Below are 26,825 nucleotides of genomic sequence, written 5' to 3'. Positions count from 1 at the left end.
GTAACAAGTATCTCTCATGATCTTTCTTTGCCCACCTGTGCAACCTATCCCACCTTGTTTGTCACCCTTTGCTGTGGCAGTGTGGTTGAATTACAGTAGCATGTAGAGAACCCAGCTGAGTTGGAGACTGTTGCAGTAGGCATTGTGCAAATACACAGTAAGAGACAGGCCTTGCTCTTAAGAGCTTGCAGTTTAAATAGACTACAGATAGGGGGTGGATGGTGAAACAGATGCATGGAGAGGTGAAGTAACTAGTTTACCATTACACCGCAGGTCAGTAGCAGTCAGGAATAAACTTGCACCTCCTGACTCCCAGTCCAGCACTCCTACCCACTAGACCATGCTGCTTTTCCATTCTGTTTTATACAGTAAACTCTTTGGTGCAAGGACCCTTCATTTTCTTAACTGGGGAAGGACCGTTCATATGGTATAATGTATGAATAATTAAAATAAACTCCACCCATTTTAAATTCCTACTTTGTCTAGTATGTGTAGACCTAAACCTACAAATAAAAACATCTTTCGGATAACACTTATCTTTCTTTGCAGCCTATGGATACAGTGTTTCTCCTGCAAGCTGATGAGATCGTGGATGCCTAAAGCATTGTAATGATTACATCTCTCTGATCCCATCATCTGTTGCAGGAGAAACAGATCCCTGAATCCAGTTCCTGGTGTTTCAGTTTACATTTCAGGCCTGTGAACCTGTTGATGGCCATAGGACTACTCCACATGGCTAAGGGTTGTGCAGCTGGCCCTATATCACAACATTTAAGACTAGTTTTCTAGTGTTGTCCATTAAATTGAAAAGATAAATCCATTGTCCAGAGGTTCGCATAGTTCTAGGTGCTGTATGTGAGATTGTGTTGGGAGTGGCAGAGCAGAATGCTTCATCCATCTAGATCCTCATCTTTTCAGGCTTTTTTGTGTTTGATCTTCTTGTCGTCTCCCCTTGCCCCCCCAACAGTTTCTCCACTGACTCTTTATTTCAGAACAGGTACCATTTGCCTGCATGAATTCGTGGTAGTTTTGGCTAGTCATAGCGTAGCTAGCTGTTGGTATATTTTCTGGCAAAACCCTTTTATTCTAGTCCTCCCAGCTCTTGTCCTATTGCATTGGTAGGATTAATATTCCAGAGGAAATATACTTTGAGATCCCATCAGTGTCTCTCTTGTGAATTGTGACCAAGATTTTCTCAGTCCTGAGTATCCTCAGTGTAGTTCTCCCTTCCTATGTGGCTTTTCCTTACATCCTGTGTAAGAATCCCTTCAGCATTTTAGTTTAATGCATCATCTTTTGGATCCAGTTCCAGCACATTGTTAATGATAAGGGGACAGATCTGATTCCCTTCATCAGTGGTCCACTCACTTTTTTTCAATTTTTTAAAATTTCTAATGTTTCTAGGTGCCTCTTTTTTCTAGTGTAAATATTAAGAGACTCTGTGAGTGATATATACTGAGGCTCCAGCTCTCCTCATGGAACCATATCTTAATCTCCATTTGAATGTACTCCCTCCTCCATCAGTTCTACATGAGTGACTAGATTAGATATCTTGGGGCATGCCTGGGAGCTGGTTTTGTGCCCTGTCTACACTATAACTACAACTATGTTTTGTTTTACAACCTGTTTGTCACTCCCATCTGACCGAGGTAGGAAAAAATCCATTGAGTTGTGTCCACACAGTAGCCTTTTTTTTTTTTTTTTTTTTTTTATAACACACCACAACAACCATGTTTCTGTGTCCTGCATCCACCACACTTACTAATGGTGTTTGGATTGATGCATCCTTGGTAAATGTGGGCAGCTATTCCATAACGCCTAAGCAGAGGACAGAGTGCCTGGAGGATGCATGTGAGGCAGCGCATTCGAGGATGTCCTGCTACACAGAGTTGGGACAAAGGAGGCCTGGCCAAACCAGTGTTGCAGGCGCAGTTTCAGATGCCGTGCCAAGCTAGTGTGCTGAATTGCTGACCGTAAGATAAACTTGTGCTCGTCTAGGCTGCTGCTGAGGACAAAACTCTAACAGCTGCAGTTATTAACCATCTTTTGTGTAATTGGAGTCTACAGTGTCACTAACTAGAGACACTGAGGAGGTGTGCTTTGAGGTGTGGGAGGAAGAGTAGCAGTTTTCACTTCACATGACACCTCATTATTGGCTAATGTTGGTGCCCCACAAGGGCTCAGGAAGAGACCTTCAGTCTCTCCTGATTCCTACAATAACCTGCTTGATCGTACTCTAGAGCAGTGGTTCTTAAAGCTGGTCCACCGCTTGTTCAGGGGAAAGCCCCTGATGGGCCGAGTTGATTTGTTTACCTGCTGCATCCATAGGTTCGGCCGATCGTGACTTCCACGAGCTGCGGTTTGCTGCTCCAGGCCAATGGGACTGCCCGCGCCACTTCCTGCAGCCCCCATTGGCTTGGAGCGGCAAACTACCGCCAGTGGGAGCCACAATTGGCTGAACCTGTGGATGTGGCAGGTAAACAAACCAGCCCAGCCCTCCAGAGGCTTTCCCCCCCGAACAAGTGGCAGACTGGCTTTGAGAACCACTGGTCTAGACAGCAATTAAGGCTGCTAGGAAGAGAAGAGGGTCAAAATAAATAAAAAAGAAGGAATAAAGCAGAGTCATCAGAAATGCTGTTCATTTCCTGTTCTCGTTCTGCAGTTTCCCTTAGTAGATAACTGTTTCTCAAGGTAAGGATATCCTGTGGATCCCTTAGGTCACAGCTGCTGTAGCTTGACATGACTTTTTTCCTTTACTTTCTAGTGCATTGTTCAAGACATGAAACACTTACACCTGTTTTTATCTTTCAAGTGTGCACCTTTTTCTTTTTACTTTCTGTGCAACTGCTTACTTAAGAAAGAGGGATGAATGTGGAGTGTAGTTGTGTATTTGCGAAGGAACCCATGCAACAAGTGCCAGTGAATGGAATTTGATGCATGATGACTAGGTTATTCTGCTAGTTTGAACGACGGAGGGTGCAGTTGGTGTTTTTTACCTTGATACTTTGGGGAGTAAGGTTGGGAGGGAAGTAAGAATCAATTTCACTTGTCAAATATCCGAGGGGTAGCCATGTTAGTCTGGATCTGTAAAAGCAGCAAAGAGTTCTGTGGCACCTTATAGACTAACAAACGTATTGGAGCATGAGCTTTCTTGGGTGAATACCCAGTTTGTCAGATACACATCACTTGTTTAATGGTTGACATTCATACTTTTTTAAACAGCATCCATCATGAAGGAGCAACTTGGCCAGCTGACCAACAAATACAACAATGTTACTTCTGTTCACGTGGACATCATTAAGCGCGAGGATAAACTGTCCTCCTTGGTGAAGACACACGACCTCGTGATCAGGTCAGAATGCTGATTAAAACACGGGGGCTTGATCCTGAGATTTGCTATGGCTCTTTTACATTTCTTCAGTGGCACAAGTCACCTGTGTAGCTGCTTTTAAATAGCTACCTGGAGATTCCACCAAGGTACAGGGAATCACTGGGTGATGTAAAGCTAGCATAGTCCTCCTCCCCCACTCATAGCACTCAGGGAAGGGGTGGAGATGAGGTGTGTTGGGGAGTAGATAGTGACTAGCCATATCCTCGTCTCTCTGCACACAAGAGCACCAGGATTGTATCTAATGCAGTGTAATCTCTTCTTTGTTGTTAAAAAGGGATGATAACTTTGAGGCAAGATTTTCAAATGGGGCTCTGTTCAGCTCCTTCGTGGGCATGCAGTGTTATTTGCACAAACATTTGTGCCTACTTTGGAAACAGAATTCACCCACAAAACCATCACCTGTATGTGCTAGTTATGTTGCTCAGTAAACACGTATGGTCACTGGTGCTTGCTAAATTGCATGCATATGTACAGAAGCCAAATTTGGAAAATTCGGCCATTACTGTCAAATGTTTGAGGAGTAAAAGGTTTTCTTTCTGAGCATTAAAACTAGCATTAAAGTAGAGATGGAAACTGCTTTATAGTGCTTGCCGTTGGGTCCCCCTCACTGAACTAGTCCTGAGTGATATCTCCTTTTCAGGCAGCCTGTGCCCTTCCAGAGATGGTTCAGCAGGACTTGTAATGAAAGCTTCTTCCAAGATCGCATTCTACTTTGAATCCGTTAGATGTTTAACGCACCAATGTAGAATGTGGTACTGAGAAACAAGGGCCGGTTCTTTTTTCACAAAGGTGACACTGAAAGCTGGGACCTGCAAAGGGTTGAGAGAATTTGAACTCACTCCTCCACTGCCCTGCATTTTGTACAGTCACTTGCAGCAGTGCAAAGTGCGTGTAAAATAGTGCCATTTCACTTTACTAGGAATTCATGCCCATTTGCATCAGTGTAAAAACTGCATTTAGGTCAATGATGGAGGCCCCTTGTGTTAACAGACCTCATCTAGATACAAATAAAATTCTTGCAAATTGTCTTCCAATGAAAACACCAACTAGTCAGATTTTTGACATTTAATTTTTCTTTTGTTGGTAGCTTGCTGCCTTACTCAGCACATCCTTTAGTCGCTAAGAAGTGCATTGACAGCAAAGTAAACTTAGTGACAGCCAGCTACCTAACACCAGCTATGAAAGAACTCCAAGAAAGGTAGGTCAAAAGATCAGTAATGAGATGTGACTTCTTTCTTAGGAACCTATGTGGCCTCGTTACCGTATTATTAAAATTCCCCACAATAGTTAATGTATTTATGCTCTCAGTGTCTCCTGTCTCAGATTATCCATATTCTACAGATAGTCTCTGATTCAGTTCCAAGGCCCAGATTCTCAGATATGTAGGCACTTAGCCCCCATTTAAAGATGGGTTAAAGCAGTGGTCACCAACCCATCAATTGCAATCCACTGGTTGATCCTGGAGCCTCTGCCAGTCATTCATGATCTCCGGGCCACTAAAAGTCCAGCAGCTCAGAAGTGGCTGGCTGCTGGCTTGTCTTTGTGGCCCCTGGGGTAGGTGGCTCCGCCCCAGCACTGTTCCCACATTTCCCATTGGCCCTCCCCTCCAGGGGCTGCAGAGATGTCCCAGCTGCTTCTGGGAGTGGCATGGGGCCATGGCAGGCATGCTGCCTGCCTGAGCCCTGCTACGCCGCTGGCTGGGAGCTGCCTGTGGTAAGCGCCTCCAGGCTGGAACCTGCGCCTCTACCCCCCCGCACCCTCGTCCCAGCCTCCCTCCCAGAGCCCACACAGCTCACTCTCTCCTGCATCCCAACACTCTGCCCCAGCCAGGAGCCCCCTCCTGCACCCAAACTGTCTCCTAGAGCTTGCACCCCTAATGCCTGCATGTCCCAGGCTCAGCCCAGAGCTGCCTTCCACACCCTGAACCTCTGTCCCCAGCCCAGAGCCTGCACCCCACGCCCCAGCCCCCTGCCCCAGCCTGATGAAAGTGAGTGAGGGTGAGGGAGAGCAAGTGACAGAGGGAGGGGGGGAATGGAGTGTGCAGGGCCTTGGGAAAGGGGTGGGGCTTTGGGGAAGGGGCAGGATAGATCCTGGGTTGATCTTAAATTCAAAATGTGATCTTATGCGTAAAAAAGTTGGAGACCACTGGGTTAAAGAGTTACATCCCCATTTCCCAGGCTCAGCACAGAATCTGTCCTAGCATTTCTAGTTTGCCCATGGCTGATAAAGAATATCACGGGGCTATTGCTTGTCAAGTTAGACTTCAGGAATATTATGCAATATTCTGACAATACTGTGTTTTTATTATTTTAGTGTAGAAGCTGCTGGTATTATGATTATCAGTGAAATAGGTTTGGATCCTGGCCTCGATCATATGTTGGCAATGGAGTGTATTGAGAAGGCAAAAGATGTAGGCGCTACGGTAAGATGGTGGATGAGTTCCACATGCATAGTTTTCCCAAAGCTATATTAACAAAACTGTTATTCCTTCAGCAAGAACCTGTCTTTGCTACTGTTTGGTAACTTAGGGTATGTCTACATTACGGGATTATTCCGATTTTACATAAACCGGTTTTGTAAAACAGATTGTATAAAGTAGAGTCCACGCGGCCACACTAAGCACATTAATTCGGCGGTGTGCGTCCATGTACCGAGGCTAGCGTCGATTTCCAGGGCGTTGCACTGTGGGTAGCTATCCCATAGTTCCTGTCTCCCCCGCCCATTGGAATTCTGGGTTAAGTTCCCAATGCAAAAACAGTGTCGCGTGTGAGTAAAAGTGGGTAAATGTTGTCACTCAATGCTTCCTCTGTGAAAGCAACGGCAGACAATCATTTAGTGCCCTTTTTTTTTCCCTGGATTGCCCTGGCAGACGCCATAGCACGGCAACCATGGAGCCCGTTTTGCTTTGTCACTGTCACCGTATGTGTACTAGATGCTGCTGACAGATGCAGTACTGCAGTGCTACACAGCAGCATTCATTTGCCTTTGCAAGGTAGCAGAGACGGTTACCATCCCTATTGCACTGTCTGCCATGCCATTGTAAATTGGCAATTAGATGACGGTTATCAGTCGTTCTGTACCATCTGCTGCTGTCATGGATGCTCCTGGCTGGCCTCACTGAGGTCGGGCGGGAGCGCATGGACAAAAGTGGGAATGACTCCCCGGGTCTTTATGTTTTGTCTAAAAATAGTCAGTCCTGCCTAGAATATATATGGGGCAAGTGTACTAGAGAACCAGAGAGAACAGCCACTCCGTGTCAGAGCCCCAGAGATCCCGCAGAAATGATGAGCTGCATGCCATTCTAGGGGGTGCCCCTGCAACAACCCCAGCCATTGCTTCCCTCCTCCCCCAACCCTCCTGGGCTACTGTGGCAGTGTCCCCCCATTTGTGTGATGAAGTAATAAAGAATGCAGGAATAAGAAACACTTGCTTTTTTTAGCAAGATAAAATAAGGGGGAGGAAGCCTCCAGCTGCTATGATAGTCCAGGCAGTACAGAATCTTTTCTTTAGACATGAGAGGGGGGGCTGATAGAGCTCAGCCTCCAGTTGCTATGATGAAGATGGTTACCAGCTGTTCTGTACCATCTGCGGGGGATGACGGAGAGTCATTCCCATTTTTACCCAGACTCCCCTGGCCGACCTCACTGAGGCCAGCCAGGAGCACTCACGGGCTGATGATGATGATGGATAGCAGTCCTACTGTATTGTCTGCCACCGGGAAGGGGATGCTGGTGTTCAGCACTGCAGTACCCTGTCTACCAGCAGCATGCAGTAGACATAGGGTGACATTGAAAAAAGGCCAGAAATGTGTTTGTGTGTGTGTGTGTGTTTTTTTTTCCCTTTTCTTTCGGGGGGGAGGAAGGGTGTAAATTGATGACATATACCCTGAAACACCTGGGAAAATGTTTTTGACCCTTCAGGCATTGGGAGCTTAGCCAAGAATGCAAATGCTTTTGGGAAACTGCGGGGACTGTGGGATAGCTGGAGTCCTCAGTACCCCCTCCCTCCCTCCATGAGCGTCCATTTGATTCTTTGGCTTTCCGTTACGCTTGTGTCACAGCACTGTGCTGTGGCCTCTATCATAGCCTGGAGATTTTTTAAAATGCTTTGTCATTTCTTCTTCTGTAACGGAGCTCTGATAGAACAGATTTGTCTCCCCATACAGCGATCAGCTCCAGTATCTCCCGTACGGTCCATGCTGGGGCTCTTTTTGGATTTGGGACTGCATCGCCACCTGTGCTGATCAGAGCTCCACGCTGGGCAAACAGGAAATGAATTTCAAAAGTTCGCGGGGCTTTTCCTATCTACCTGGCCAGTGCATTCGAGTTCAGATCACTTTCCAGAGCGGTCACAATGGTGCACTGTGGGCCAATACCGTCGATTTGCGGCCACACTAACCCTAATCTGACATGGCAATACCGATGTCAGCGCTACTCCCCTCGTCGGGGAGGAGTACAGAAATCGGTTTAAAGAGTCCTTTATATCGATATAAAGGGCCTCGTTGTGTGGATGGTTCCAGGGTTAAATCGGTTTAATACTGCTAAATTCGGTTTAAACGTGTAGCATAGACCAGGCCTTAAGGTGCTATGGCTTTTATTCTGGAAAGGACTTCGCCACTTGTTTTGCTGCAGGCTCAGATGGAAGAATATGGGCCACTTGTTTTTGGAGGAAGTGTTTCCTAGAGAACAGCGGCCATTAGGGTCACTGGTGAATATTGATTTTGTTTTTTTTCTATTTTGAAAATCAGCTTTTTTTTTTTCTGAACAGAGAAGCCATGAATGACCTGGAAAAGGCTCTATGGCTGCTGCAACTTCCTCAGTGCTAGAGCCATAGGTTTTGTTAAAGTTAAAGTAATAGCTGTGAATTTCATAACTACTCATATCTAGTTCCTGGGTCCAGATGCACGTCAATGAATCCCTTTCCTTTTGGCTCACTTTGAACCCTACAAAGCCTCTTGCTCATCGTTTCCATTTGGTGACTCGGGAGGACTGAGTCAGCTCTTCCTGGGCAGCCTGCCAATGCCAGTCCTTGTGGGCCGGAGAAAGCCCTGCTGAACGAAGCAAGATGCTGTCTCTCTACTGTCCCAGCATCTGCCCAGGGTGACAGATCAGAATGGGGGTTCTTACTTGGCTGTCTGACTTAGTAGTGTGGATCATCGCCCTTGAGTCACCTGCCCAGATGACATGAGGGTATATTGGCTAAACTCCATTGACTGCAATGGATCTGGCCTAATATTTTCTTATCTGTAATGCTTGTAAAATGTGCAAGATTGACAGCGTTGTCAACTAAATTCCTCTACCAGCACACAGATACCTCCTTAAACAAAGGTGGTCACAACCCTGCTCATCTGCCTCAAGCTTTCCACAGAAGGAAGGTAGTGAACAGTGGCTAGTCACCAGGCCCAATTAGTTTTTGGCTTGTTGGCTCAGATTTACCACCAGGATGCCCCAGGAGGTGGTCTCAGTACAGTTTCTATTGCTTAGCCAAGAAATTGTGTCATGAGTTCTGCTAAATAACTGGATGCTACTCTTCCATTGATAGGAGTGGTGCTTCACTGGAATGAATTGGATTGTTCATCTGTGATCTCTTCCAGATGGGAGCCGAGAGGGGCAGATCCTCAGGTGGTGTAAATTGACAATTCAAGCAGTCGGAGTCAATGGAGTGATGACTGTTTACACCAGCTGTAGTTCTGCCCCAGTACCCTCAGAGATGAAAGTCCCATGAATAAACTTGCTCTGTGGCCTGTTATATGTGAAAATCATAAATCTTTTTAGCACTGTTGGCATAAAATACTCGCAGTTCTTTGCCTAATTCAGGCCTTCCAGGGAATGATTTACTAAACACAGGTAACTGAATATTGCAAGGAAATCAGTGGTGGTTGTTTCCTGTTGCTAGCTGGATGATGCTGTATATCTTTTTCTGATCATATGCAACTTGTGGATTTATTTTTATATTTGCAGGTCGTATCATACACTTCCTTCTGCGGTGGCCTGCCAGCTCCTGAATATTCCGCTAATCCTCTGCGATACAAGTTCAGCTGGAGTCCACAGGGTGTTCTGTTGAATACAGTTCAGTCTGCCACATATTTAAAAGATGGAGAGGTGAAGTAATCCTCACCCTTCTATTTAAACACAAGCAGAGAAGATGGTATTAGGCCAAAGAGGGAACTGGGATTTGTGAACTGTTGCATTATTTTTAAGCTACTGATAGATACTTAAACTCAGTTTAAGTAATTGTCACTGTATCACCTGTTATCTGTATGTGTAAAGTGACATGCCTTCTTGCTACTATCAGGCTAATATTTGCAGAGGTCTGAAGGCAGTGAAGAGGGATGGGCTTGTGATTAAGGCACTGGACCGGGATGGAGATCTGGATTCAGGCTCGAACTCTGCCATGTGTATATTACATCACTTGATCTCCTTGAAGAGGCTTCCTTTCTCCTAAATTTTGTCTCTTCTCTGTTTAGATGGTGGGAGTGCCTCTTACTTTCTTTGTACAGTGCCTTGAACAATCCCTGATCTCCTTTGTGGGGATGGGAGAGGTGCCCAGTGCTAAGAAGTAGTGATAACTCATGCTGTGCATTGTTGCACTGAGGGTGGTCAGCATCTCATTGGGTATTACACGAGCCCTATTTATAGTAAAAGGCAAAACTCCATATCACATTGATAGTAATACTTAGTGAATATTTCTATTGTCATTTTACAGCTAGGAGGAAACCTGGCATGAGATTAACTTGTCCAAGGCCACACAGCAAGACCGTGTCATTTCCAGATTTAGAAATCTGAGTTTCTGGCTTCCAAGCCTGTGTTTATTCCTCTGGCCGACTCCACTTTGCTCAGATAAACTACTGATGGGTGCACCACTAAGTGTCTAGGCGTTCAGTCAGTATAGACATCCCAGAGTCTGGATGACTGGAGATCCCAGGGGTTTGGATAAAGAGGCTTTCTTGTGACATTTCAGGGTTTCACTGTTCCAGCTACCATGCAAAATGAATTGTGAACTGGATTTTTATATGGAAAAAAATAAATTGGTTCAAATTTCGAATGAATTTAATTCTGTGCTGATTCACCCATTGCTAGATGAAGTTAGAGCATGGCTGTCCAGGATCCCTTATGGGTCTCTTGGTAAATGCAGCTATCCTCCTCCCTGCCCCCAGATCCATAGTTCTCTTTGACTGTTGTGTGGGCGTTCCTCCACATGTGTCTTAAGCAACACGCACAATAAATTCCTGTGGCATGGCTGCGGGCTTTGCTGCTTCGGGTGGCTTTTGAGAAGGCAATGTCGCCCCCTTGCTCAGAAACCACAAAAGGAATTGGTATTGGTGCAGCATAGCAGACTTGTGCTTCAGCTGCTTGAAGGAAGCACGGTTCAAGGCTTTAGGCCTCATTGATGATAGAGCTAGTCATTCCATTCTTTTATTCTTCTTTAACAGTGCATTCTTTACATTTGCTCGCTTTTTAGTGGCAACCGAAGATGTTCATGGGGGCAGATTCTGTATCCAGTGTACATGGTGGAGAGTGATTACTGTAATCGTAAAACAAACCAATCCCTCTCCCCCCAAAACTTAAATTTTCGAAATGCAAACTAGTCTAGGCCAGATCTTATCTTTCTTACACTTACACTGGTGTAAATCAGTGAAGTTATTCCAGATTCTCACTGATGTGAGATGAAAACTGGGTCCCTTGTTACTGAGTATAAAGCATAGCACTAATCTGCAGTTGGCATTGAAAATAGAAGTGTTCTTTTGAATAAATAACCTAAAATACAGTACACTCACCTGTGTATTTTTTCTTCTTTACAATCTGTAGATTATTAATATTCCAGCTGGAGGAGCGTTGCTTGATTCTGTTGCTGTCATGGATTTTTTCCCAGGATTAAATTTGGAAGGTTTTCCCAACAGGGACAGTACAAAATATGCTGAACCATATGGTATTCAGTCAGCCCATACCTTGATAAGAGGCACCTTAAGGTATAAGGTAAATTCTTAGATATTTCTAGGCTTTTAAATATTAAAATCTTGTTCAAATTAGACAGATTTTTAATAGTGTGAATTGAAGGGATACTGTCAGTCTGTCAAATTTTCAGTGATAACTTTTTACCAGCTATTGTTATGAGGAATACCTGTGATTGCTATAGCCAAAAGGGACCCCCCAAAAAATCGGTTTTTGCTTTACTTTGTGAATATGACTGCACTTTGCTGTGTCCAAGAAGCAAGAATAATTTCCCCCATTTCCCTAGATAGTTGACTATTCAATTTGCATGGGTTTCTGACCCCCAACAGTGCAGGGGAGAAATGTTTTAAGAAATTGACAGGGATGGTTCCTGAAACTTGCATTTTTTTTGATGAAATCCCAAAGGAAAACTCTTCTTGCACAAAGCAAAATAATAATAAAAAGCACTCCCTCTGTCCAACTCTCTTAAAAACAGAAAATTAGAGCTAGTTATTGTGAATGTTAAGAATAAATTGATGTCCCTTTCTTTCTCTTTTGCTCATCTTCCTCTGATGTGATGCCACAGGGATTTGTTTTTGGCATTTTGTGGACATGAATGAGGTGGTGTGGTGTGAAATGGTTTTTCTGCGGGGTCATGAAAATTTCACTGCATTATAATCCAAAAGGATTGAGTTGGTCCTTTTCTGTCTTTGTGCAAAAGCAGGTGGCAGAAATGTCTCAAGGAGTTAGTGAAGGATATATTGGAACTTTTCACCTTCTAAGTCCAAGTATGGTTTATATTGGTCAGAAGCTCCTAATAATATTTTAAAGGCCTCTGTGAAATGACTTTGTTACAGTGTGGGCCCTTTTTAAAGACACCATAATAGAGGCCCAACTTCAATGTATACCCCAAATTAAGAAACACAGTAAAAGAACTAAAAAAAGAGCCACCGTGGCTTAACAACCATGTAAAAAGCAGTGAGAGATAAAGACTTCCTTTAAAAAGTGGAAGTCAAATCCTAGTGAGGCAAATAGAAAGGAGCACAGACACTGCCAGCTTAAGTCCAAGAGTGTAATGAGAAAAGCCAAAGAGGAGTTTGAAGAACGGCTAGCCAAAAACTCCAAAGATAACAAAATGTTTAAGTACATCAGAAGCAGGAAGCCTGCTGAATGAGTGGGGCCCCTTGATGATCGAAATACAAAAGGTGCACTTAAAGACGATAAAGTCATTGCGGAGAAACTAAACGGATTCTTTGCTTCAGTCTTCACGGATGAGGATGTTAAGGAGATTCCCAAACCTGAACTGGCTTTTGTAGGTGACAAATCTGAGGAACTGTCACAGATTGAAGTGTCACTAGAGGAGGTTTTGGAATTAATTGATAAACTCAACATTAACAAGTCACCGGGGCCAGATGGGATTCACCCGAGTTCTGAAAGAACTCAAATATGAAGTTGCGGAACTATTAACTAAGGTTTGTAACCTGTCCTTTAAATCGGCTTCGGTACCCAATGACTGGAAGTTAGCTAATGTAACACCAATATTTAAAAAGGGCTCTAGAGGTGATCCCAGCAATTACAGACCGATAAGTCTAATGTCGGTACCAGGCAAATTAGTCGAAACAATAGTTAAGAATAAAATTGTCAGACACAGAAAAACATAAACTGTTGAGCAATAGTCAACATTGTTTCTGTAAAGGGAAATCGTGTCTTACTAATCTATTTGAGTTCTTTGAAGGGGTCAACAAACATGTGGAAAAGGGGGATCCAGTGGACATAGTGTACTTGGATTTCCAGAAAGCCTTTGACAAGGTCCCTCACCAAAGGCTCTTACGTAAATTAAGCTGTCATGGGATAAAAGGAAAGGTCCTTTCATGGACTGAGAACTGGCTAAAAGACAGGGAACAAAGGGTAGGAATTAATGGTAAATTCTCAGAATGGAGAGGGGTAACTAGTGGTGTTCCCCAAGGGTCAGTCCTAGGACCAATTCTATTCAATTTATTCATAAATGATCTGGAGAAAGGGGTAAAAAGTGAGGTGGCAAAGTTTGCAGATGATACTAAACTGTTCAAGATAGTTAAGACCAAAGCAGACTGTGAAGAACTTAAAAAAGATCTCACAAAACTAAGTGATTGGGCAACAAAATGGCAAATGAAATTTAATGTGGATAAATGTTAAGTAATGCACATTGGAAAAAATAACCCCAACTATACATACAATATGATGGGGGCTAATTTAGCTACAACGAGTCAGGAAAAAGATCCCGGAGTCATTGTGGATAGTTCTCTGAAGATGTCCATGCAGTGAGCAGAGGCGGTCAAAAAAGCAAACAAGATGTTAGGAATCATTAAAAAGGGGATAGAAAATAAGACTGAATATATTATTGGCTTTATATAAATCCATGGTACGCCCACATCTCAAATACTGTGTACAGATGTAGTCTCCTCATCTCAAAAAAGATATTCTAGCATTAGAAAAGGTTCAGAAAAGGGCAACTAAGATGATTAGGGGTTTGGAGAGGGTTCCATACGAGGAAAGATTAGAGGCTAGGCCTGTTCAGTTTGGAAAAGAGGAGACTAAGAGTGGATGTGATAGAGGTATATAAAATCATGAGTGATGTGGAGAAAATGGATAAGGAAAAGTTATTTACTTATTCCCATAATACAAGAACTAGAGGTCACCAAATGAAATTAATAGGTAGCAGGTTAAAACAAAAGGAAGTTCTTCACGCAGTGCACAGTCAACTTGTGAAACTCCTTGCCTGAGGAGGTTGTGAAGGCTGGAACTATAACAATATTTAAAAGGGAACTGGATAAAGTCATGGTGACTAAGTCCATAAATGGCTATTAGCCAGGAAGGTTAAAGAATGGTGTCCCTAGCCTCTGTTCTTCAAAGGATGGAGATGGATGGCAAGAAAGAGATCGCTTGATCATTGCCTGTTAGGTTCACTCCCTCTGGGGCACCTGGCATTGGCCACTGTCGGTAGACAGATACTGGGCTAGATGGACTTTTGGTCTGACCCGCTACGGCCATTCTTAAGTTGAGTAGGTACTGTGGTTATTAGGTACTTTAAATGCTAAGTGATGGTTGGTCTAAATCTAGTTCCCGGTGGATAAAGGTGAACTTAAAAAACAAACTGAAAAATATCCACTAGCTTAGCTGGCATGAATTGATATTCTCAGCTGTGAGGTGAAGATGTGAATGGCCGTGAAGACTGCATTACTTATCTCAGGGAGTTGGTCCCTCCATTTTAGGACTGAAATACATTGGCAGGGGTTTGTAGGAGAGCTTGCAGTATTGCTTTTTTTTCTTTAATCTGTCCTGTGGGTATCTAGTGGACTTCAACCTCTAGCAACGAGCATAAACTTTAGAAATGAATGTAAGGCCTTCTCTACACACGAGTTGCACTGACAGTTAAATCAGAGCAGTCCCATTATGTGGACATGAAAACTGGTTTAAGAGCGGCTTATCTGGATCTAAGCTTAAGTAGGTAAGGAATTAAGTCCTGTAACAGAAATGTCTGAAGTAGTCTCTATGGGTATGAGTATATCTACACTACAGTAAAAACAAACTGCAGCATGGATTCTCAGAGGCTGGATCAACTGACTTTGGCTCACTGGGCTTGGACTGCAGGGCTAAAAATTGCGGTGTAGATGTCTTGACTGGAGTCCAGGTTCTGAAACCCCCCAAGGGAAGTGGGTCTCAGAGCCTGGATGAGCTCTGCAAGCACAAGTCACCTGACCCAGGCCAGTAACAGCCATGGCTTTGTTTTTATTGCATTGTAGACCTTCCCTTTGACTGCAGATCATGGTGCCCATGTGATTTCTCTGTGCCAGCCACTGTGGAGGATGCTCTGAATGAAATTAGCCCTTTATGGGAGTGTATTTTATTGTTAACCTGGGTTCTTGTCTTTCCTGCGTCCTGTGCTGTCTACATAGTAATTAACATCCAATTGCTTTGAAGAATTTACAAATGGAGCAGCATTTTGTTTATGAAGACTTTTAATGTCAGAGAATCAAGAAGCAGTAGTTTGGTGTTTTGTTTTTGTTTTTTTTTTTTAAATGAAAACCTTTGACTAAAACATGCTTTTGTTTGCTTTAAAAAAAAAAAATAATCTCAAACCAGTCAAATTTTTATTGCAAAGGCCTAACAACCTTAACAGTGTCCCTTAGAATGCATTCCGTTTCTGTGCTATTGGCAGCTCTGATATTTTGGGAGGAAGAGTGCCATGTTTATACCCTAGGCATTCTGAGCCCAAATCTGATTTTAGTTACTATGGTGTAAACCAGGAGTTAATCCACTGTCAGCGCATGTACTGATGTAAAATTGGAGGTGAGTGAGCTCAGAATCGGGTCCTTTGTCTTTAATTTAGCTATTGGCCAGCAGAGCGGTTGTGACAAGCTTTCCTTGGGAAAGGTACTCGTCAGCTGAACTCTTTGATCTGTTGAACCAATGCTACTTGTGGGGGAAGGGATAGCTATTTCTTCTGCAGCTAAAGAGCATATTGAAAGGAGTGAGGGAGTGGGGAAGGCAGTGAAGTTAAACCCCCTTTGGCATCACATCTGACTGTTGCAGTCTTCCCATGTGCGTAATATTAATCATGGCTTTGTTTGTCCTCGTCTGACTGTAGTGGGAAGTATGTAAATATTCACCTGAGCATCGACTTGCAATGTGCAGCATTTATAGCTACCTTTGTTTTATTTTAGGGGTATTCGAAAGCCGTGGGAGGCTTTGTGAAATTAGGTTTAATAAACCCAGATCCCTATCCTTTGCTTAGCTCAACAGCACCACCTATAACCTGGGTAAGTGTGTAGGATTTTATTTTGGTTTTCTGCTTTCCTTCATTCCATTAATCTCTTTTTGTTTGTCAGGTTTGGGATTTGCTTTCTCTGGGAAGCCTGTGTTGAGTTCTGTTCTTCTGTGTTTGTTTGTAAGGAGGTTGAATTCTTAATGGCCTTTATCGCTCATAATTCAGCTCTCACTGGCTGCTGACATTTGGCCACAGTTGGAAGACAGGATACTGGGCTTAAATGGACCTTTGATCTGACCCAGTATGGCCGTTCTTATCCTCTCAAACCCAGAGGCTTCTCAGCATGCATTTTATTTCCTCATGACACTCCCTCTCCCCTCCACCCCCTATCAGTGCCAAGGAATTGCTTTTACAAGCCTTTTCTGATGCAGGTTGCCCATACGAATATATGAACTTTCATTCTATATATCCTTGTGCATATGTTTAATTTCCTTGATGGATATTTTCAAGTCCTACCCTCCTCCTCTGCTGTCTTCCTTTCCACCAGTTTTGCAAATTCTTCCCTTGTTAAGTTTACATGTAGTTTTTCTCCTAAACGTTTCTCCTGATATTTGTCATCTGCAAACTGCCACCCAAGGGTAAAACTCAGCTGGTGTAAATCACCATAGCTCCGTTGAGGTCACGGGGACTACGCTGATTACTCTAGCTAAAGGACTGGTCTGCAATGTATTTTTTTCCTTTTGTTCAAAGCTGCCTGTGAATGTAGGACAAGGTCAACTGGGGATGGGGGTAGCTAAGAAAGATACAATTAGAGGCTTGACCTCTGAGAGTATGTCTACACTGCAATTAAAAAGCTGTGGGTTGCCTGTGCCAGCTGACTGGGGCTCAGGCTAAGGGGCTGTTTAATTGTGGTGTAGATATTTGGGCGTGGGCTGGAGCCTGGACTCTAGGACTCTGTGAAGTGAGAGGGTGCTACAGCTCAGGCTGCAGCCCGAGCCAAAGTGTCTATACCGCAGTTAAACTGCCCTTAGCCCAAGCCCTGCAAATCCAAGTCAGCTGGCATAGGCCAGCTGCAGGTGGCTTATTGCAGTGTAGACATCCTAAGAGCCCAGACGCCTGCCTGGCTGAAAATTTTTCCTGTAAATTATTTTTTATGGAAAAAGGGTTTGTGATTGAAAAGCCACCCACAAATGTTCACTTTCTGCAAGTGTGTGGGTTTTTTTTTTTGGTGACCGTGACTCCAGGATCTGGGGCTTTAAGGAAAACGCCAACTGTCATAGGACTTGCAATAGCATGAGAAATGGCAACACTGCCATTGAATGAATTTTATCCCTGTGTATTAATGACAGAGCTGTCCTCTCCTGTGATGCCTTAAGAATTTTTCCTTTTATTTCACTTCTCTTGTACAATCTTCGAGGTCACAGCTTGAGGCTTGCTGCTGAACTGACTTTGTAAATGCCAGATGACAATCCTGCTTTACAGCTTCCCTTATTATATGTTTGAAAGAACATGGAGCAAGTAATAATTAACATGACTGAAAAATATATTCAGCCCCTATAACTTTTAAACACCTCTCAGGAAGGGATTTTTGGGGAAACTTTTGAGATGACTAAAATCAGGGCTGTTGGCAGGCTGCCACTATTCTGTCCTTTTTTCCCCTTCTTTTTGTAAGTTGAAGTGTCTACCCCATGGGGGTTAATTTTGGTCTTCTGATGACCTGCCCCCAAACAGGTGGTCTTGCTCACCTCACCAGTCTGTTTCCTCCCTTCTAAATGGGATTCCCCCAGCTCTCACCGGCTTTAAGAACCCCCCAGCCAAGCAGAGAACCTCTGGCTCCTCTGACACTTGGTCTCTGACATTTGTCACCAGTTTATCATAAAGCAATTCTGTGTTTGGTGTTGTCCTCCTCCCCTGTCTTTTGTTTGTTCACGTACCCATGCCCCCCTTCCCTTGCTTTGCAAGGGAGCAGGACCCAGGAGAGGCAGATAGTTCAGAAAGAGTGCTGGCTGGAGAGACTGTCCATGTCTGTGCACATGCATAGCCCATCCCCTTTCTCCCTCCCTGCAGTATGGAGAAGGGGCAATTGGCTCTCACTGCACTTTAGAATTCTGACCTACCCTTGCTTCCCTGAAGCAGAGACCGTCCTCTCTCCTCTCCCGCAAACCCTGGAGATTCACTTGTCCTCTGTGATCCGCACCTTTAGATTAGCTTGTTCATCCTCTTCTCATACCCAGGGGTATGAGAAGACTGCAGGTAGTAACTTGCTATTTGAATTTTTTTGTAACTAGAAAGAGCTGATGTGTAAGCTGCTTGGACTCAAACCTTCTGCCGAATCTGCTCTCCTTAGAGACGCAATCTACAACAAACTGGAACAGGACAACAGTCAGCTGGAAGCAGTGGAATGGTAGGAGATTCCAGTTATGATTCTTTTTTTTTTAAGAAAGCCTTCCTAGAATCCAAGTATATGGCCCAGAACATGAATGTTAGGGTTTACTAAACATAGTCATTCAGAGTTTTTCTCTAAACTTTACTTTTAAACCTGTGTTTTGATAATTGACAAATGTTTGGCAAGGCCTGATCTTGCAGTTGTTACATGTGTGAATGTGTTGCATGGGGATAGGCTTCAGAACAGAGCCCCCTTTATTAAACTTCTAGAAAACTGAGAAGTTTGACCCTAGAGATCTCTAAAATATTTAGGAACATTCCATTGGGTTCCTTGCATTGTAGTTAACAAACAGTCGATTGACACAGTGATGATCTTGCATCCCACTAGCAATGCTTTGATCTAATGGAGAGGTCTTCTAGAACGACAAGGATGCATTTAAGTTTTAAAAGAAGTGTGTAGTTTCAGACAGCAAAAATTTGTCCCCAGCACCACCTTTTGGAGTGTTAGGGAACTGATACTCAATGCTCAATGTGTTTTGCTAAAATATGGTGCTATAGAAAATGGAAATCAGACACAACATCCACTTCAGCGCTAAGTTAATGTGACTTTGGTTTAGTTCTGTTTGTATAATTGTTGCCCCTTCTTCCCTCTTCCCCCCCCTCCCCACTAAAGTGTGTATGGGAGTTAATGGTTTTTGACTGTTTTTCAAAGGGACTAATGCTTTTATGTAGCTATCTGTTTAGTTGTATGCTTTGACTATTAAGTTTTTTAACAAAAAGAAACCCACACACATCTTGAGGGATGTATGTGGGGGTGAGGGTTAATGGAATTCAATATTTGCCAATGCAACGCCATTCACAAAATATTTCCTTAGCATTTTCTTAGTGTTTTTGGAGCATTGTCACTGGGTTCATGTACTCTGTTCTGTTTCTTTGCAAAATATATCTTAACCTTTGTCAATGATAAAATTAGTAATGTCTGACTTCATGGTGACACCAAAGAGCAAGATGAGGCAGCACAGTGGCTAGGATATGGTACTAGCAACCAGGAGAACTTAATCTCTTTCTGCTCTGCTGATGACATGCTGAGTCACGTTCAGGAAGTCGCTCCTCTTCTGGGCCTGCATTTTTCCCCAGCTGACAAATGGATGATATGTAGCATGACTTTAATTTGTAGCTCGTACAGTGCTTTGCCAAGGTGTTAGAAGTCTTGTTTGTTGCGGCAGTGTGACCTAGTATTACATCTATGCTGTAGACTGTGCATATGGATGAACTTTTGCTGGAATTGATCCTAGAGATGCTCTGGGCTCCTGTCCTGTTGAGTTGCAGGATGGGTTGATTTAAATCAGCAAGCAGGAAACCTCGATTTAAATGATCAGTGTTCATCTAGTTTTGCATATACTTTTTTTCCCTAAAGGTTCATTCTCATTGGTTGGTATAGCCATTAAAATATGTTGTTTTATGGTAGAACTCATACAAAAATGCACAAAAACAGCATTTTAAAAATTGCTTTGTGTTAACTAGAACTACCTTAAGTGTTCTGGATACATAAGCAAGAAAAGGTTATCAAAAATGTTTTGCATTTCAAACTGACTGATTTACTAAACAAAAGAACTTCAGTTAGTAAATTGATTGTTTTTGGTCACCATGGGCCAGCTTTTTGAAGATATTTAGATGCCTGAAGTTGCAGATAGGTGCCTATTGGTGTTTTCAGGTTAAATGAAATCTGTGGGGGTTAGGTGCCTTCCCTGCTTAGATTTTTCTTTTCTTTTCTTTTCTTTTCTTTTCTTTTCTTTTCTTTTCTTTTCTTTTCTAAATACACCAAGGTGTGTATTTTTTAGGCACCTTGATAGCTTTGAAAATCTGGCTGCATGTTCTTCAAGTTGTAGAATTCATAGATCTTATCTCCCAACTGGTTTTTATTTCTAGATGGGAGGAGGAAAAACAAGCTTTTGTGTTTTTTGTGTCCCTCCCCCGCCCAAATTTTAATTGGTCTCTCAACTTTGAATGAATTGATCCAAATGAAGAAAATATTCTCTCTGCTCCTGTTAGCTAAACTGAACCTAAAAGTAATGAAAGCAAAAGTTTTTCTACACGACAAACTGAAGGTGTTTACGTTTGCATTTACATGTAAATACCAGCATTCACTCCACTGGAAAGACTGAAAATAGATTCTTTCTTTCTTTGTGGTACATAAAATTATGGCACACAGTTTTTCCCCCGATTCACTATAATTAAACAAGTACCACCCTTTAACTCATTTAAAATGTTGAGGCAGACTCTTTGATGCAGCTTATTTTTTGTTTTAAATGATTTTAATATATTCTAGTAAGTTTAGGCCTTAACATGAGTTGTTATAATTTCAAATTTAATTTTAAACAGGTTTATTTCTCAAAAGAGAAAAATATATAAATTGTATTTGTTTTTAAATCACTTTTTTTATCCATCCTGCTGTGCTTTCGGTTACATAGATACAGGGTAAAAATTCCACATGATGTCCTATTGCTCCTCTTCCAGAATTACACACTAAGGACCTTGTCCCTCAGTTTGTGTATTGTAGAATGTAACTTTCAGAGGAAAGCAATGATCTCATTCTGTCGTCTCTCTCTCACCAGGTTAGGGATACTTGGAGATGAGCCAGTTCCTATAGCAGACTCTGTTGTGGGGGCACTTGCCACGCACATGGAGCTGAAGCTGCCCTTTGGTACGTAAGCCTGCTTTTATTTCACATTTGAACTGAGGTCTTGCCTACACACACTCAAGAAAATTAATCTGAATTAAGTACAGGTATGGATTTTAAAGTGGATTTGTTAAATCCTCTGTGTGGATGCTCCCAGGCCTGGTCTTCACTAGGATGTTAGGTTGATACCACTATCTTGCTCATGGGTGTGAAAAGTCCACATCCCTGAGCGACATAGTTGAACCGACCTAACCGCTGGGGTAGACCGCATTAGGTGGATGGGAGAATTCTCCCATCGATTTAGCTCAGGGAGGTGGCTTATATATGCCAGTGCTCACCAACCGATTGATTGCGATCGACTGGTTGATCCTAGAGGATCTCCCAGTCAATTGTGATCTCTGGTGGTGCAGTGTGGCTACTGCGAAGTAGCACGCCACTTCCCGCAGCTCCCATTGGCTGGGAACAGCAAACCCCGGGCACTGGGAGCTGAGGGACTCCGTGCCTGTGAACGCTCCAGGTAACCAAAACAGCCAGGCCTGCTAGTGGCTTATCCTAACGGGCCAGGAGCCATAGTTTGCCAACCCCTGAAATATAGGGTCGGCTTATGAAAGGGTCATACAGTTTTTGCTATTTTTACCTAATCATCTGGGGGTTGGCTTATAAACGAACGGGCTAATGAACAAGTATATACACAATCATCGATAACTTCTGCTCTGTGTTCTCATCTTCCTTGGAGAGCACAGATGAGCAGTAAGGAAACCAAAATCATCTTGATGACCGTCTTCTCCATGCTGCTGAGGTTGCGTGCTGGGAAGAAATGCTATGGGCTGCTACTCTGGCCTTTATCGTAATGGCTGGAGACAGGTTTCCTTGTGATTATATGGCTCTCTCCTTCATGTAGGCCCTGCTCAACAAAGACTTTAGCTGCCAATTTCATGCTGGGATCCCCAAGACACCCCCGCTTGGCTGTTGCTTAGCTGTCTAAACTCATGAGGTACCCAATTTTAGCTGTAAAAGTCACCTAGGTGCCTAAGTTTCTGCTTCAGTGTATGTACATACCTGAGGCAGCAGGACATCTGAATTCCTATCTCACATCTAACCCCAGTGCAGTCCTCAAACCAGGTGGATATAGGCAGATGAAACACCTGTCTTGTCTGCTGGGTCTGATCCATTGGGTGCTCAGAGCACACCGAACTACATGGGACAGCCATAGGATGATGCACCCCCCACCCCCCCTTGTAACTTTTAGCCCAGTGGTAGTCACCTGGGAGCCAGGTTCAGTTTCCTGCTTTCCTTCATGATGAGAAGGAACATGAAAAGTGGTATTCCACCTCAAGTGTGTGCCTAACCACTAGACTATGGGCTTTTCTGATGTGGGGCTCTGTCGCCCCTGTGGAAGCTGTTCCACATGATATAAATAATTAAATATAGTTTACACCAGAGAGTGAGAAGGCCCCAAGCACCACTCGGCACTTCCAGAATGAGAATGGCCAGATAACTGAAATGTGTGAACAGCTCTGTTCATCTCAGTGGAAGTTTTCATCTCCCCTTTCTGCCTTCCTCTGTCCCATTTTCCCACCCCCCCAGCCCCACCCTGGTGTCAATGCTTGTGAGCCTCTGTTATGTACCAAGCCATGCCCACTCATAGCTCTTTATCCCAGTCCCAGCATTGTTTGGTATGAGCATGCCTGTTCTCAGTTCCCCACCCAGAGGGACAGTCCTCCGCAGATCCTGACTGACGTGGGAAGGGAGCAGAATCTGGGAAAAGGGCTCAGACTGCCCAGAGGGGGGATGACAGGGAGAGGGTTTGGAACCCCCACAAGGGCAAGACACCCCAGATCCTGGCTCACATGCTGGAAGAGCACCCCTAGAAAATTCAAAGTCTTTCTATATTAGCTGTACTACTCAAGACATATTTCCCAAAAGTATAAAACCCCTTTCAACAGAGGCAGAGAGTAACAACATGCCCATTGATCATTCTCAGATTTCTGCCAGGCTTAGAGTTCAAATTCACAATGCATGGGTGTAGCTCAGGTTCAGTGGCCACAATGCTTGCCTTTGAAGGCTCAAACCCTGTTTCAGCAAAGCTCTAATCTGATCATCCCATTTCAGATTTTTTCATTGCAGCTGTTTTCCTCACTTGACTCTGAATAACTTCGATATACATCCTCCATCTCAAGGGGCTGCATGTGCTAAATCCCATGTGACTGACATCATTTTGGGGTGGATCACAGCCATAGTTTGAGCCCCAGGTGTGGGTTTAAAAAACAAAAACAAAACAGAAGAATTTTAGAATGATCCAAGTTTGGACCAGCTAACACTATTCAGCACTTCCATGAGGCACAGTAAATTTTCAGGCCATCTGAGTAAGTGTGTAGATTTTATATCACTTAAAGTAGGCCTAACACAGAGCAATGATGAACTGTAACTCCACTCTAATAGAAATTAGTGTTGTACTTAGTAAATTATGTATTCTATATATGCAGCTGATCCAAAGGTTTGTGCTGTGGAAAAAAAATAAAGCAGTGTAGGCCTGAACCTGCAAAGCACATAATGTGAGCAGTCCCATTTGAAGCAAACGGGATTGCACATGTTTTGAGATAAGCAAGTGCTGAAGTGCTTTGCAGCATCAGGACCAGAGAGCTCAGGATTGTGCAGGGTCAAGACTAATCACAGTATCCATTCTATAGATGGCTAAACAGACATGTGAAATAACCCAAGGTGGGAAAATTTAATAATTCTGCCATATAAAGATGCATCTTCAGAAAAAGAACTACATTATAAAGTGCTTAGCTGGTCAAATGGCCATATTCGCTCAGAACCATTGTGGGTTAATTTTCTACTTCTCCAAGGGTTCCATGACTGTGGTTACGTAGCCAGGTACAATGTTCCTTTGTTACATGGCTTTTCAATTAATATTATGGGACAGATTCTGATCTCACTTGTGCTGATGTGAATAAGGAAAGTCTCCAATGAAGTCCAAGTAAGTTCAATAGGACCCTTGCTCCAAATCTCCATATTAGAGAACTGTTAGAATTCTAACTTGGTTTATTTTATATGTGAAATGTTCAGGATCAGGCTCTTAGCACTGGCAGGTGACCATTCAGGCTAATCAGAAATAAGAGAATAAATCAGAGTGCATACACATTTGATTTGTAAGCTCTTGGGCTTGCAGCTAATCTTCTCGTGTCTACAGTGCCTAGCACAACTGAGCCCTGCATTACCATAACACAAATGATACATAATAATCTAGGTTTGTCTCTCTAGGTGCTGGAGAACGAGATATGATCATTATGAGAAATGAAATAGGTATCAAGCACCCATCTGGCCATTTGGAAGATAAATTCATCAATCTGGTTGTGTATGGTGATGATAAAGGATATTCTGCAATGGCTAAAACTGTAGGATACCCCACAGCTATTGCTGCTAGGATGGTTCTAGATGGTAAGTGCCTATTCATCCTATACTATGAATATACAATAACTATTTTAGGGAATTGCTTCACACCCTTTCTTTATGTTCTGCTACCTTTAGAAAATGTGGAATACACACATAGGGCTGCTCTACACTGACACTCTACAGCACTGCAACTTTCTCGCTCAGGGGTGTGAAAAGACACCCTCCTGAGCGCAGCAAGTTTCAGAGTTGTAAAGTGCTAGTGTAGGCAGTGCACCAGTGCTGTGCTTCTAGCACTGGTAGCTATGCCCCTCGTGGAGGTTTGTTTGTTTGTTTGTAGTGCTGGGAGAGAGCTGCCAGTGTAGACTAGCTTATAGTTTATATTAAACCACCTTTTAGAAAGTCTTGAAGTGTTCCTATATCATCTTAAATTTGATTTTTTTTTTAATTTCTATTTTTGGGGGTGGATGTTAGTGATTTTCTTAAATCACTTTGTCACTGATTTTGTTTTTTAAAATCTCAACTGTACTAAAGACACGTTAATGATACTTATTAGTGACTAACATCTGCATAGAAGCTTTCATCCAAAGATCCCAAAGTGCTTTTCTGTCTTTAAAACTGATCTACAAAGTATGGGTTAAGAGTGAAAACTGCATGACCTATTTGGTTCCTTCCTAATCTTTATGCTGAATGGTTTTAGGGCCCACTGCTGAAACCCCAGAGTAACTCAGTGCTAACTAAAATACAAGTCTAGCTGTGCAGACCAATTTCTGATTTGATTTTCAGGGATCCTGTTAAAGGAGAGATGGGATGGGGAGGGATGTTAGATCATTTTGAGGAATGGGAGCTACTCTTTCTCCATAACCAAAATCTTCCCTATAATCACAACCAAAAAGTCACTATCTTTGTGCTCCATCTATCACTGCTTTCCAGCGTGATCATGTGCTTTTCAGCGTGATCAGGCAGAGAGGGAGGGGAGCATTACTGTTGCATGATGCGCTGTCCTTGCTTCTCCTCTGACAATTACATTTTCCCCTCAAAACTGAGATCCTACTCGTTCTGTGGCTTACAAAGAGATTGCTGAACCACAAAGAACCAAATTCTATATTTACTCCCATCAGTAATCCTGTCAATCAATGGGGCTAGTTATGTGAGTAAAAGTTACTCAGCATGACTAAGGATTGTAGAGTCTGACCCAAGATATTCAGAGGCTTCAGCTCACTTGCAAAAACTTAACGATCCTTAAAAGATTTTGACTATTGTTACTAAATGACTGTTTTAGGCAGGGAAGAGAGGCCTTTGAGATGGCAAACTTATGTTGCATTCAGCAAAGAGAGATACTGACTCACAACAGGCTAAAGGCAGACAAAGCTAGTTGCTCTCATCCGCACCCTCTGAATCATTTAACTTTTGAGGCCTGCATTAATGTTAACCCAGACTGTATATGTACATAAGCATGTGCTTATTGATTGTAGCCTCTAAGCAATTCCTCACATTCAGATCTGTTCCTTTATTGGCTAACTGGAAATGAAGAAAAATTTTCAGAGTCTGATTTCACCTTGCTCTCTTTAGTTTGGTTTAAAAGGGAAGAAATTGTTACACACCTTACGCTCATGGCAAAAATGGAAAGTCTTCAACATATTTTGTTGGAGACATTTTGAAATGTGCAAAAAGTTCTGTTTTCAGTATCTCTTGATATAAAGATTGACTTTGCTTTCACCTCCAGGCAGCATCAATACCTGCAACAGAAATTAGTCCACATTAGTCTAAATGTCATGTAATTTCCATTTTTTTATCTTTCAGGTGAAATTGATGCCAAAGGCCTGGTAATTCCATTGACAAAGAATATCTATGCACCAATACTTGAGCGCATTAGAGCAGAAGGCATTGTATGTAGTACCCAAGGCATTATCAGACAATAACTGATGACAAGAGATTGAGCTTGATTTTTTTTTGAGGATCTCAGTTTGGCTTACAGTTTTATGTACACAATTGTGGGCCCACTACTGACTGTGCCTACAGACGGAAGCACAAATGATGCCCTTTATAAAATTATCTACCTGCCTTTATGTGGGCCTAATGAATATTTAGATGTATAAATGGTATCACTTTTCCCTTCAAAACTGAGGGGGCTGTTCAAGAAGCCAATTGGCTCTGCTCAGGATAAACAGGTCACATCATAAAGCGCCCCAAAACCTTTTGCCATCAACATACCTTACAATGCATTATTACACTGTATAATACGTTAATGATGTATTCGTAGTATACACTTTGCTAATAAAGAAGATATCTAAG

The 26,825-nt window shown here is 42.9% G+C and overlaps 1 protein-coding gene across 3 annotated transcripts in view; it reads left to right on the top strand.

Moving 5' to 3' along the window:
* The window catches only part of AASS (aminoadipate-semialdehyde synthase), a 59,705-nt gene extending 32,880 nt beyond the window's left edge, over nucleotides 1-26,825 (top strand). For all 3 annotated transcript variants that reach the window (XM_030549111.1, XM_030549112.1, XM_030549110.1), the window contains 10 exons: nucleotides 3,223-3,352; nucleotides 4,479-4,589; nucleotides 5,705-5,813; nucleotides 9,352-9,492; nucleotides 11,200-11,367; nucleotides 16,026-16,121; nucleotides 18,358-18,473; nucleotides 21,070-21,158; nucleotides 24,402-24,578; nucleotides 26,334-26,825. In XM_030549111.1, coding sequence (XP_030404971.1) covers nucleotides 3,223-3,352; nucleotides 4,479-4,589; nucleotides 5,705-5,813; nucleotides 9,352-9,492; nucleotides 11,200-11,367; nucleotides 16,026-16,121; nucleotides 18,358-18,473; nucleotides 21,070-21,158; nucleotides 24,402-24,578; nucleotides 26,334-26,452 — 1,256 coding nt within the window. In that variant the 3' untranslated portion in view covers nucleotides 26,453-26,825. The remainder of the gene's footprint in view (nucleotides 1-3,222; nucleotides 3,353-4,478; nucleotides 4,590-5,704; nucleotides 5,814-9,351; nucleotides 9,493-11,199; nucleotides 11,368-16,025; nucleotides 16,122-18,357; nucleotides 18,474-21,069; nucleotides 21,159-24,401; nucleotides 24,579-26,333) is intronic.

The sequence above is a fragment of the Gopherus evgoodei genome, chromosome 1 (assembly GCF_007399415.2).
Source record: "Gopherus evgoodei ecotype Sinaloan lineage chromosome 1, rGopEvg1_v1.p, whole genome shotgun sequence".
Classification (NCBI taxonomy): Eukaryota; Metazoa; Chordata; order Testudines; family Testudinidae; genus Gopherus; species Gopherus evgoodei.
The sequence above is the reverse complement of the archived record's forward strand: the minus strand, read 5'-3'. Positions and strand labels throughout refer to the sequence as shown.